Below are 14,016 nucleotides of genomic sequence, written 5' to 3'. Positions count from 1 at the left end.
TAAAGTAAATAAAATTAAAAATAATTCATAACAATTTGTTGCTGGCATAAGTATGAAATTTATCTCAAATCTAGAATACTACTCTTTTGTGAAATTGTTTTTAGATAGAGAAAGAGAGATAAATCAACTATTATAGGAATAAAGATCTATATTTGATTGATTGAATGAAGAATAGTTTATATAGAAGTACAATAAGTAACAAAATAAGTACTAATTGTTATACTAATTAATAACAATTGAATAATACAACTTCTCATCCCATATATCTATATTATATTGAATATAGTGTATACCAATATACCATTACTTCTAAAGATATAATAGACTAATAGTAGTTGTTGTAGTAGTAGATGTCAATAAAGCAATTTCTTTATTGTTCATAGTTAAAAACAAATGACACGTGAGATTAACCAACAAAAGGGGAATAATAATATGTCTCTCTCTCAAAAAAAACAACCTCATTTTCTTTCTTTCTTTCTTTCTATTGGAAAAAAGAATGGGATCACAATATACACATATTTCATTTTACTATCTCTCAATTGCAGAGTAGTTGAAACTCCAAAACTGTAGTACTTTGACTCTTTGACACTCAAATGAGCTTGCTGGTTCTTCGTTTCGACGGTCCTCCCGGAAACAGCTTCATAATCCATCCCAACACTCTCTCTACCACCTAGTACAAAAAGAACAAACTCAAAATAGTTTTTCGAAAATGCCCAATTTATGTTTCTTTTTTTTTTAATGCAAGTGATTCACCAGATTGCTTACCTCGTCACCTTCATCGGCGTATTGAATGTTCTCGCGAACATCCTGAGAATTAGGTTGTCTTGCAGGTATATTCTCATTAGCCATACTTCGAGCAGTTAAAAACTCTAATCTTTGAGTCTGTGCTTCAAGTTTTCGGGTCAACTCATAGTTCAACTCCTTCACTCATCGAAAAATCATAAGCAGCAAATATGTTAATCCAACAAAGCTTTAACCAATAAAGAAAGAGAAAAATCACATCTGCATTACCTTCAACTGCGAACATTGAGACGACTCGGACAACAAAGTTTGAACCAACTCTTCCTTCTCCATAGCTAACTGCAAGAGACAAATGTAGTTATTTAGTTAGCAAAATTATGAACCAAACACCATCGAATTTCTGAGCTTAATAAAATCTGAGCAGAAAAAAAACATATCATGCAAGAAATTAACCGTTTTAGAAAATACTAGAAAAACGGTACCTCTGCAATTAATGCATTAATGTTTTGAATCATTCTCATCTGATCAGAAGGTATATTTGAATAATTATTGTCAGGCAACATCGAAGAACTGGAGGCATCAATTCCAATAAAAGGTGTATCCTGCACTACCGGACCCGAGGTATTGGTATTGGTATTTTCATTTTCTGTGTGGATTCAAACTAGTAAGCTTACACCCAAACAAGGGAAAAGAGTAAAAGACAATGTGAACTAGTAATCTACAGTTATTCTTAATAACAAAACAGCATATTTATCACATGGACAACAAGCTGCTGTTATCACAGACAAGAAATAGCAAACTAAGATTTTTTCATGATAAAATTAGTTTTAAGCACAATTAATATTCTGAAATGTATGTAAACAGCAATATCCCAATGAGACTTCTCAATGTAAGAATTATTACCTAAATCTTCGGTAGAAGTAGATTCATCTTTTTTATGAGTACTTTGGGTAATATCAACGGATTTTCCACTAGTGGAAGCTTTGCGTAACTTAGACTGCAACAGCTTTTTCTCTGCCCAAATAACAAGAAGCGACATATAAGAATATCATCAAACTAAATTTCAAGTATTTAAATGAACACATTGCATTCCCTTAATACAAATGCAAATTTGTAAAGTTCTAAAACCTTGTCATAACTGTTATAGCAGTTTCAATTAACCCTTGCTTTTTCCACTCTCATTTGGCATAAATTAGTAGCACAACCTAGCATATAAAGTGACAAAAGTGGCACCTTAATTCATAATATTATAACACTAACCTTCTTGAAGAGCCTCAATAGTTGACTGCAAGTCCATACGATCCCTCTCTATGGTAGACAATTTCTTCCTGTAACATTTCAAATTCAACAGTTACTTCATGAAAAGATTGTGTTAAATAAAAATAATTGACTGTAGAAAGGTTTATCCAGTACAAAGATGTATCTTGCCAGCAAACGGACCAGATAAAAAACATAAACAAGTCACAAATCATAAAATCTCATCCGCAATAAAAAAGAGAAAAAAAATCATACTTGTACGAAGAGATTTCAGCTTGTGAGTTCTCCAATTGCCTCTCAAGCTTTAGCTCACTAGATCTCAATCTAAGTGCCTACACAAACAATTGAGAGCATAGTCGTGTTAAAAAAAATTAAGTATGAAAGCTTTCAGCGTCACATATGTACTTCCACAACCATGCACGTAATAGCCTTGTAGGTATAAAATGCAACTAATCGAAGATTACAGAACATAAACTAATCAGTGAGATAGAAATCAAAATTAAATGTGTTTCTAAATAGTAATATAATTTCCAACCACAATATTATCAGGTAGAAACCAAATTCCTTCACAGCAATCCATGCCGATAAAATTCATTGTCTTAAAGAAGTCAGAAGAAAACTAAAGCACCATACCTTCTCCTCTAAGCTGATTACTTCTGAAGCCAGTAACTTAGAGCGTTCATCAGCGGCATTACATTCTAGTTGTGCATTTGTATATTCATTTCTAACAGCCTCAAGTTCCATCTATATTATAAAAAAAAATACAGTCAAAATTCATACGACCCAGAGAGAACAAGTTATACAACATAGTAAAAATAGGAGATTAATTGATTGAAAGTATAAAATGACACTTGCAGTACTCAAACAAGGTGGGAAACCCATGTGGAATACGAAAATCTTATTTTTACAACAGACTTCAACATATCTAGGGAATCATGATCATCACAAACACCTAAAATTTGTCTAAGCCACCAACCCTTATCTACTAACCCCATTGTTATGCACTCTACAGAAGTCTGAAGTCACTTATTTGTTTAATTTCTTTCACAGTTACTCCTTCCCTTACAATTACGGGATATTTTTAACATTTGTTCAAATTACAACGTACCATGAGCTACGGTACTCATTTGTTCTTAAACTTTCAAATTCACAAAGTTTTCGACAAAACAACAATAGTCTTTTGAAACTACCTCTACAGCATTCCCATTGAAATGTGAATTCCTAAATCTTCCCTAAGTTTGTCGTTTACTTATTCACATAGTTTGAGTAGAAGACACGAGAAACGTTAATAAAAATAATATATGAAAAGAGTTCAAGGTAACATGAGATGAGAAGATGTCCTCATATAGCAGAAATATTTCATTGGCAAAAAAGATAATGCATAACAAGGACTCACAAGTAAATCCTAATAGAAGAAATCCATATGAATGATCAATCACATTTAAAAAAAAAAACCTTCAACTTTCTTTAAAAAATCTCCTTATCACTCTAATGAAATAATCCAAATATTGCAACTACAGATAAATTCCATAAGGATTTCATCCTTCCATAGTCATCAGAAATTCTACATGAAAATGTAAAGGAACTATTACTGACTAGTAAGCCTTAGAGGCAGTAAGGAGAGAATTAGTACAAACCAATTGGGCCTTGATTTCTGCCTGTAACTTTTCCATGTCAGATTTTAGTTGATCAACAACACCTCTCTGGAAAATACAAAAAAAAAAATGAAACTATTTAGATAAAATGCAATTTTATTATTTTTTATTTGAAAGAGTGAAACAACATAGCTGGTCTGCCACAGAAAACTTGTTTTTAAAATAAAGGTAGTTGAATAATCAGATTTTACAACTATTAGAAAATTAAAAGTAAGACAATTAGAGTTCTTATACAGGTCATAAAAAATATGAATTTTACAAAAACATGTAGCATCATAAATCTTTTCAACCCTTAACAATTTAATGCAACAAAATTATACAAGTGCAATGCGACCGAATCATGATTTGCAAGCTGACCTGTTGGTTATACGTGTCTGTAAGAGATGAATTTTCAGAAGCCAATGACTCTGCTAAAGTGCGGGAGGAATCAAGTGCACGTTGCAAGGAGAATTTTTCTTGCGTCAAATCCTCAATATGCTATGTAAACCAAAACAAGACATGAGTAAAAGGATGGCTAAAAAAATAAAATCTCTAAAAACTTGAACCAAAGCTTCTTATGGGAAACAAAAGTGACTGTAAACAGTACTTTTTCCAATGCCAACAAACACCTAGTCACTAGTTCTCCTTGGTGGGGAACCAATGAACACTAAATTATATAGAAATAACAAAGCGGGGTACCTGTTCCAGAGCTGTAAAGTCTTCATTCTGCTTTGGTAAGTAAAAATCATGTTTCCTCTCCATGCCATTTTCATATACAGATGGTTTTGGCAGGTCACTCACAATACTATCAGAAACTGAACTCATTGAAGATTCAAATGCATATGAATTGCTATGGGAGTCAAGCTTTGAAAGTTGACCTAAACTTTCAGAATAAATGGATGGCTTATCAAAAGGAGAAGATTCTAGGATATCCATGCTTTTCGATTTCAAACTGTTGGAATTAAATGAATCTTTAATATGTTCATCTTGTTCCAAATGAGTTCCAGAAGATGCTCTAGGAAAGTTAAGATTATCAAGAAAGGAAGGGCGAGATCGTCTTGAACTAGCTTCATTTGTCACCGGGTAAAGTGGTACATGATTGGGAGAACTTCGAAAATCAGATTGAAAGCTCGCACCAAATGTCTGGCCAGCCCCATTGTCCATACCAGATAAACCAATAACAGAGCTACTAATGTTTTCTTTGCCTGATTTGGGAAATAGGGTATCCCTGAAGGTCCCACTATCAAACATGTTGTGTCCAAATTCAGCTCTGTTTGTGGTTGGTCGAATCAGGTCTACCATGAAATCAAAAAGGCTAATGATCAGTATCTTCCTTCAGAGTATAGATATCAGGAAAACTAAAGACCGTGAAATATTATTGAATTATTGTAAAAACTTGAAATTATAATTCCAAAGTATAAACGTACCTTCATACAGGGAAGAAGATTTAGAGCCAACAACATTACTAGGTTCACTTTGCTGTACCGTGCCAATAGAATTTTGACTTGAAACAGAAACACGAGAAGAACCAGTATTTGAAATTGCATAATCCTCTGACAACTTTTCTTTCGAGTGGGATTCCTCACTCTGATGGAAACCAAGTTGACTAATACTGCTTTCAAAACCTTGACTGCCTTGTGAGTGTAAAGGAATGGACTGGCCAGGTGTCCCATATGGAAATCTAACTAAGCCTCCAGTATAATTCTCCAGGTCATTACTGTTCCCCTTTTTACCATGACTTTGATCGACATCTAGAGGTCCACCAAAACCTAAATCACCATATCTCTTAGATTCTTCATTACTTGTGTGCTTTAGGGTCTGATCTAAAGACAGCGAACTATAATCATTAGATAAAAACTGATTACTGTGGCTGGCATTTAAAGAAACTTGCTCACTTTTCTGGAAAGAATCAATTAAATTTTCATTATGGTTTAATACTACAGATGCAGTTTCAGTAACAGTGTTGCCATGTCCATCTGATGTACCAGCTCCACTTGAATATGTAGCTCGTTCATGTTCAGTTTCTAAAGGTTGTTTTTCATTTAAATTGAGTTCAGACTTCTGGTTCTGGCTGGTTGATGAAGTCTTCTTAGCACGCTCAGCTGCTTTTTTCTTCCGGAACTCTTCAAGCTACAACAAGTTTATAATAAATAAAGGAACACCATAATCGATTGGTTTCTTCTAGAAAATAATATTTTGATGAAAAACTATAAGAAAAATTACTAAAATAATAGAAATCAAATAACTTGTTAATCCACGTGTTGAAAATTCTTAAGAAAAATCCATTCACAACTACATAAAGGAAAACTTTAAAAGCATTTCACGATCCATTTGTTAAAGACTGAAAATCACCACAAATGAGACTAACCCCACTTAGAAAAACTATAAGAAAATAATATTTTGATGAAACACTATAAGAAAAATTACTAAAATGATAGAAATCAAATAACTTGTTAATCCACATGTTGAAAATTCTTAAGAAAAATCCATTCACAACTACATAAAGGAAAACTCTAAAAGCATTTCCCACTTAATTTGTTAAAGACAGAAAATCCCCACAAATGAGACTAACCCCACTTAGAACCAACATTAGCCCGAAGAACTCAATGAAGAACAAATAACAAAGTACTGTCTATCCTTAATGTGCATCAAAGAAAATATATTGCCTTACTGTCTATCCTGTTGGGAAAAAAATGGGAGGATCTTCAAAAAATCGATAATGGGGCTGAAGAAGTATAGGAAAATATTAAATTCTGGGTGGCTTCATGGTTATTTAAGTTGAGAGGGTTTGAGGGATTGTCCTTTCAAGACCTGGCCAGGGAATAGCACCTCATACTACACTAAGTTAACCTTAGGTAGCTGTAATTTCATTCCATATTCGCTAACTACTTATCTTTAGGTGTATTGTCTAGATGTTAAAGTTGGCTTGTAACCACAGTCTAAGACAAGTTTCCTCTGTCCCTTTTTCGAAATAAGGCATACAAACCCAGTGCGTGGTTATAATTTGACTAAAGCATAATGCAAGCTAAATCTAAGCTCAAATCAACTCTTTAGATACCAAATAGGAGATTACCACATTGTAGCGTAAAACATCAAATTCTAAATCGTCATTACAAATATATTTAGATAAACGAAACCAAATAAGAAAATTTGGAAACCAAATCAATAAACAATCAAGCTTCAATATAGTATTAAGTGAATAATTCGAATCAAACCAAATTCAAAAACGCAACCCATTAAAAAAATTTGAACACAAAAGAGGCCAACAAAATCCATACCCGACGTTTTCCAGCTTCCAAATGGCCTTGCTTCTTCGATGAAGAACTCACCGAGTTGGTCAATACCTGAGCCGAAGCCATCGAAAACCCAAAACAAGATGAAGATCCCAAAGCTCAAATACAATTTAACCAAATTCACTGCACAAACAAAATTCCATTCAACTTCACAACTCTAATCAGAATCCACAATGTTTCTCCCAGTGATTAGCACCAAAAACCCTAGCGCAACACTTCAAATCCAAAAAAAAAAATCCGCGAATGGCGACGGAATTCGATGATCAAACGGTCGGTATATTTGAAACAAAACAAATATATATTGAAAATTGAAATATATATATATATATGTATTTGAATATGAAAATACAAAACCCTAAAAATTGATTAGGGACAAAGGTCCGATCAGATCGGAGAGAAGGAGAGGAGTGTGTTTGTGGAGATTGATTTTTGGTTCTTACAGATCTCTCTCTCCTTCTGTTCTTTGCATTTTCTTTTTAATTTCAATTTTAATTTATTTGGAAAAAAATTAAATTAGGATATTCTTTCCACCTAATATATAATAATAAAATATATATATAATAATTTTAAATATATATATATGATAAAAAAATTCAAATTTAAATGTCATGTCATCTTAAAATCTAAAATATAACTTTTTTTATATAAAAATATAAATTTAATTTTTTTACAAAAATTTTATAAGTATTAAGTTATTATTTAAGTATTTTTTTTATTAGTATATTTAAATTAATTTTTAAATAAAAAAATAAAAATTTAATAATATTTAATAATTTATTAAAAATAGAATTTAAATATCATTACCAAAAATACAATTAAGTTAAACTTAAATATTGGACAAAGATAACTTACATATAATGATGTTGAAAATAATCAACCACGTAGTAGCCTACCTCCACGTATTAAAAAACAAAAATGTGCAATTAAGAAAAATTATTATTCTAATTTTGTTTTTATTTTTTCGAAAACAATGAAAAATGAATCTTAATCAAATAGAAGTGGTGATGAGGTTGCTATTTATAGAGTTTTGAAGTCATAAATTAACACTTTTCTATTCTAATTCGAATTACAACAAATTTAAATAAAAAGATAACTAATAAATGAATGAGATATTTTTTTATTTTAAATAATTATTCCCCTTTAAAAAAATAGTTATTATTAAGATAAGGGTAAATACTATTTTATACCAATAAAAGTTATTAATTGGACCCTTTATTTTGTTAAATAACAAAATAGATCCTATATTTTTTTAAAATTGTATAAATAAGACTCTAAACTAATTTTTTGTCAAAATAAAACTTAATAATAACCCGATTGTTTTGGCAAAAACACAATCTTTGAATAAATGTAAGTTGCTCTCTAAACCAAAACCGACTAGACCGTAACCGAATTTTCAGTTTCACGTCATCACCGAATTTGGCGGTCAGTTTCGATTTCGGTTTTTTTGACATAGCGGTCGGTTTCGGTTTTTGAAATTAAAAAATAGTTAAACCAAAAAATTGCTAAAACTGCAATAAACCGCCTAAACTATCCAAAATCACCAAAAACCGTCAAACTAAAAAACCGCCGAAAATCGTATGGTCGATTTTATACGGTTATAATTTCTAAACGGTCGGTTACGGTTTTCGTAAAATAAAAACCGTAACTGACCGGTCGGTTATAAAATTGTAAAAATCGACGATAACTGACCGATTTTCACCCCTAACGCCATTAATGGCCACATTAAGCATTCTCCAAAGCCAGTTAGCAATCCTCTGATGAATATTAGACTTCTTGATCCACTATATAGTATATACAACTTATCTATTTCATTTTCAAGAGCTCTCCTCAGAAATGTCTGCCAAAGTGAAACTTTTACCTCTTAAACCAACCATTAATTCCTTGAACTTGAAGTACTCAAAATGAAGCCAAAGAATCTAAGGTTGGTGCCAGAAGTCAATGGACTCGCCACTAAGTGATATATCCTTAAAGGAGAATGTTTTTAAATTCCATAATACTTTTCCACAAAAAAGAATCACCATTCTTTATAGTGACAGACCAAAAACTTTCATGAATACAGTACTTGCTTAAGAAACAGGACACCAAAGGGCAGGCTTCTTCTCTCTTTTTTTCCAAACTCCAAATTCACAAAGAATAAGGATAATTTAAACATCAAATTAAAAAAAAAAAAAAAAAAAAAAAAAAAAAAATCATTTTATGAATCTAAATATTAACCAAAAGAATAAGGATAATTTCAAAAAATTACAAAAAAAAAAAAAAAAAAAACAACTTAATTTTTTTTACAAAAATATAGTCGTATGAAATTTTAAACGTTTTTACGATTTTTTTTTTTTGTACTTTATGTTGTACTCTTGTTATTTTGCTGTTGATTTTTTGTTACTTGTATATTATTTTTTATGTTATTTTCTTATTATTTTCATGTGGTTTTTTTGTATTTTTATAGAATACTGTAAAAATATATATAAAAAAAAAAAGTAAATACCATTTTGGACCTTATATTTTGTAAAAGTTACTAATTGGACTCTCTCTGTTTTGTTAAATGACAAAATGAACGTTGTATTTTCTAAAGTGGTATAAATAGGACCTGAATTGATTTTTTTATCAAAATAAAATTTAATTATAATCCGATCTAAAAGCGGTATGACAAAACTGTTTACATATTCTGTATTTGTTTGTATTAAGAATTGTCTTCAAGTTGGTTATATTAAAAAAAAAAGTCAAAAATTAAGCTTAGGATCCTATTTTTACCATTTTGGAAAATACTGGTTTCATTTTGTCATTTAACAAAACACATGGTCTAATCTGTAACTTTTGTAAAATATAGGGTCCAAAATGGTATTTACCCAAAAAAAAATACACTTTGAAGAGCATAAATGTAAAAATTTTACCAAAAACAATAATTTATGTAATTTTTTCTTCTTAATCTCAAACGCTTACATGGGGTCCAAAAGATGAAACTAAATAAGACAACATACACACAAACACAATGATCAAAAACTAAAATATGCAAAGGATATTTCCAAAGATACCCTAGTTGGGAATTTTGAGAACACCATCAATCCTTTTATTTTGAGATTAAGTACTCTTCCCTCCTTGATTTCATATGGGTTAGGAGCTTGTTGCAATGAGGAAGGGTGTCCTTAATGATGGGAAGTTGCTTGAAATTTTGAACCCATGTATGGAGCCTAGGCAGATTTTTGGGGTCCAACAATTTGAGTCCCACAAGTTGCTCCACACATTCAAACCAATGAGCCAACCATCCATTTGCTATGTCCACCATGTTTATAGTCTCTCCCCCAAAGAACTTAGTATTTCCAAGGCTTAATTGCTCTTCCAAAGTTTTAAGAACTTCCACTACTTCTTTTGCTGCATTTTCTCCATTTTCTTCACCGCGAGTGCTTGTGAAGAATGAACCGAAAGCGAGGCGCTGCGATTGAACTAATGGTATCAAATGAAAAATAAATAATAACAAAAGAATAATTTTTGTTTTTGATGATGGTGAAATTTGGATTGCAATCAAGCTTCCAAAAACAAAAGAATAATTTTTCTCTTGCTTTTTGTTAAAATTGTGCTTGATTCATCTTCTTAGAAAGTTTAAAGAGTCAATATTTTTGTTATTTTATTAAAAAGAAATTTCAAATGAATAACCTAAATTCGGCCATCTGAGCAAGTACTAGCTAGGCCTCGATGAGCAGAAGGGTGTCACGGTCATTGCAAAATCTATAGGGTATGAGCCTAGGCAACAAGGCATTTCGTCGATATAGATCTTAGTGGTAGTAGTAACAATTTAAATTAGAACTTTGAAGACTGAAGAAAAGAGAAATTCTATATGAACAGAGTGAAAATGAAATAGTGTTTGTGTGTGTTTTTAAAAAAGAAAATAGTGTGTAGTTTGATAGAGTGATTTGAGTTTAGTTGAAAATATAAGATACATAATAAAGGTATAAGTTTTATGAAGTGCTTTGTTATAACTTACCCTTTTCTTTGTCAATGGTAACTAATTTTTTTTAATGATTAATATGAACATTAATATTTTCATAAATATATTTAAAGCATAAACAAAGAAAAAAACTAACCTTATCATCTATAAATTTTACCCAAAATCTAGCCAAAGCTCTTTCGTAAGGGTCTTTAGGCAAGAGAGGCTTTTGGGGCCAAGTTTCTTCAATGTACTCAAGAATGACAAGAGACTCAGAAATGGGTTTGTCACCATGAACAAGCACAGGAACTTTCTTGTGAATTGGGTTGTATTGAAGAAGCAATTGGCTCTTGTTTGGAATATCTTCTTCTATGTATTCATATTTGACTCCCTTTAGTTTTAGTGCCCAAATCACTCTTACACTATATGGGCTTGGCCAAAATCCAAGCAACTTCACTTCTTTTTCTTCATTTTTTTCCATTGAGTTTTGAATCACCAAAATTACTTGCAAATACAAATAAATATCAATTAGTGTAGATGATAACTATTGAGTTTTCTATTCAATGATTTTTTTGGGCTAGTTAATCAATGGTCTTTTTTTAATGTTAATCAATATTTAATTCCAACAATAGAGCACAATTTTGTCTTTTTTATTTTAACTTCATTCATCTTAAAGTCTCTTTCTTAGAATATTACAAATATTCCTTTAAAAAATTTGGCAGTATTATTTGCATCAAAATCTGTATTATTTCATTATTCCAAGTTATATGCATTGGATTTAATGAAGGTTTTGCCCCCACTTATGTATATGTATGTTTAACTTATTTGTGAACAAAGTACCAAAATTTTTCCTTAGCATAAAAATTAAAGATGATCCCTAAGTTCAATTCAAGTACTAGTTACTGATTCAAAAAAAAAAAAATAATTCAAGTACTAGTTACATAAAGTCTTATATATTAACAAATTTTGGCCTGTCAAATGTATTTCATTCATCTCTATAATTATTGAATATTTAACAGTTAAATTGATTAAACAATTGTTAATTATTATAAGCCATCTCAAATCAAAGTACATAAAATAAAATATGCAGTACAATGCATTTAGCATTTTATAGGAATATTAAATTAAGTAGCTAGGCTAGGAACCTTTCCCTCAAACCCTTAAAATAGATAACCATTTGATCATAATGAGGAAGAGTTTGATTGATGGAATGATGTTGTTTGAAATTTTGAATCCATGAGTGTAACTTAGGGAATGTTTGAGCCTCAAGTAGCCTCAATCCACACACTTCTTCAATCACTTCAAACCAATGAGTTAACCATCCAAAGCAAATATCTACTATTCCAATCTCTTCTCCAAAGAAATACTTCTCATTATTCATCATTAGAGCCTCATCTTCTATAGTTCTCAACATCTCTAAACATTCCTTCTTCCATTTCTCTTGTTCTTCACCACTAGTTGTGAACACTTTCCAAATCAAAGAAACCTATGTAACAATAATAAGGATAGGTTAAACACAAGAGGAGAAAATATATATGAATGAATGATATTCTCATAAAAAATTATTAGGAAGACGAAGATCTAATTCCTTGAGTTTAGACAAGCTAGACCCAAACTTATAGGGCTCTTGCCCGAAGAGGACTTTGAATCCCTTATTAATTAGGAGAAACTCGAAAAATTATCTTTTGGTCATTTTAAGTTAAAACTTATGTCTCTAACTAAATATTACCTTGTCATCAGAGAAAGTGATCCAAAATCGAGCTAAGGCTCTTTGATAAGGGTCCTTGGGAAGCAAAGGGCGAATATGTGGCCATGTGTCATCGATGTATTGGATGATGATCATGGACTCACAGATGGGTTTTCCACCATGAACAAGCACAGGTACCTTCTTGTGAATTGGATTGTACTTCAAAAGCAACTCACTCTTAGTTTGAAGGTCTTCTTCTATGTATTGGTAAGGTATGCCTTTTAGTTTTAGTGCCCATATCACCCTGCAGCTAAAGGGGCTGTCCCAATGGCCATGTAGCTTCACATTTTCATCCATATCTCAAAAACACTCCAATATTGTGAAATGTGATTGTATATTATAAATATTAATTTAATCAGATAGCCTTGCATCGATTTTGGGGTTTTGTTAACAAGTTCAAAGTTTGAATCTAAGATTTTTATAAGCTTAAAAATACTATAGCAAGAGAAACGAATCCATATATGATATACTAAATTATTATTATTGGGTTTGATGATGGCAGATTCTTAAAATACTTCCCATATATAGTGTTGACTTTGTTTTTGTTTTGGATATGCTCATTTACACAACATAATATAATAGGTGTATATATAAACTATAAATAAATTTGACAATTATTTATTTGGTAAGTTTTTTTTTTTTGTTTCAGGTGAGTCTCAATGTGTATAAGTGTTAGAATTTGGGGATAAGATGAATAAGGTTCACATTCTGGATCGGCTGGATCGGTATTTGGATTATATTCTGGATCGGCTGGATCGGTATTTGGATTTTTGGTGGCTCTTTTTATTTTTGGCGGTTTTTCAGATTTTTTTTTGTTTTGCTCTAATACCATAGAATTTGGGGATAAGATGAATGAAGTTCCATCTCAAAACTAATTGACAATAAGAGGAGTAACTCATTCCTCTTATATATTCTATTATCTTTCCACACATTAGCAATGTGGGACTTTCTAACGTGCTTAAAATTTAAGTTTGTAAATAGTATACTCAATATTTATTTTTAGCGGTATAAATATTTTATGTTTGTAAAAATATAATTTTCATCAATACAAATTCTAGATCATTGGGTCTAGATAGAAATATGTAGTATCAACTACTTCCAAATATTTTTTTAATAAATTCAAAACAGAGTATGTGGTAACAAAATTAAAGGAATTATAGTTTTATAAACATTATGCTGCTAAAATAAACATTAAATTTATGTCGCTTATAAATTTAAAACTTTAAATACTTATGTAATTATTTATCCTTAATGTCAAATTTATTTGTAATTTATTATTGGTTACTTATATGTTAAAGTTTCGTATAAATATCTCGATCTTATCTTACATTATTTTAAATTACTCATAAAATAATTGTCTATTATTTATTTATTTTGAGTGTCTATTATAATTTATAATATACGAGTGTTTAAAATACAACTACT

At 30.8% G+C, this 14,016-nt stretch overlaps 3 protein-coding genes across 3 annotated transcripts; all 3 read right to left on the bottom strand.

The window, feature by feature from the left end:
- Positions 1-351: 351 nt before the first annotated feature.
- LOC115722241 (protein BLISTER) lies at positions 352-7,454 on the bottom strand. The gene is made up of 13 exons (XM_030651396.2): positions 6,911-7,454; positions 5,060-5,762; positions 4,332-4,927; positions 4,011-4,130; positions 3,636-3,701; positions 2,632-2,742; positions 2,254-2,330; positions 2,002-2,069; positions 1,645-1,755; positions 1,224-1,387; positions 1,012-1,080; positions 766-921; positions 352-670 (listed from the first exon to the last, which is right to left on the bottom strand). The coding sequence occupies exons 1-13, from the start codon at positions 6,989-6,991 to the stop codon at positions 590-592; spliced, it is 2,403 nt and encodes an 800-aa protein (XP_030507256.2). The 5' UTR covers positions 6,992-7,454; the 3' UTR covers positions 352-589.
- A 1,818-nt stretch (positions 7,455-9,272) lies between these two features.
- On the bottom strand, positions 9,273-11,811 carry LOC115721885 (probable glutathione S-transferase). The gene is made up of 2 exons (XM_030650986.2): positions 11,002-11,811; positions 9,273-10,352 (listed from the first exon to the last, which is right to left on the bottom strand). Exons 1-2 carry the CDS (start codon positions 11,323-11,325, stop codon positions 9,990-9,992), a joined length of 687 nt encoding a protein of 228 aa, XP_030506846.2. The 5' UTR covers positions 11,326-11,811; the 3' UTR covers positions 9,273-9,989.
- A 27-nt stretch (positions 11,812-11,838) lies between these two features.
- On the bottom strand, positions 11,839-13,232 carry LOC115721886 (probable glutathione S-transferase). Its single transcript, XM_030650987.2, has 2 exons — positions 12,574-13,232; positions 11,839-12,330 (listed from the first exon to the last, which is right to left on the bottom strand). The coding sequence occupies exons 1-2, from the start codon at positions 12,886-12,888 to the stop codon at positions 11,977-11,979; spliced, it is 669 nt and encodes a 222-aa protein (XP_030506847.2). The 5' UTR covers positions 12,889-13,232; the 3' UTR covers positions 11,839-11,976.
- Between the last annotated feature and the right edge of the window lie 784 nt (positions 13,233-14,016).

This window comes from Cannabis sativa, chromosome 9, assembly GCF_029168945.1.
Source record: "Cannabis sativa cultivar Pink pepper isolate KNU-18-1 chromosome 9, ASM2916894v1, whole genome shotgun sequence".
NCBI lineage: Eukaryota > Viridiplantae > Streptophyta > Magnoliopsida > Rosales > Cannabaceae > Cannabis > Cannabis sativa.
This window is presented reverse-complemented; position numbering and strand designations above follow the sequence as displayed.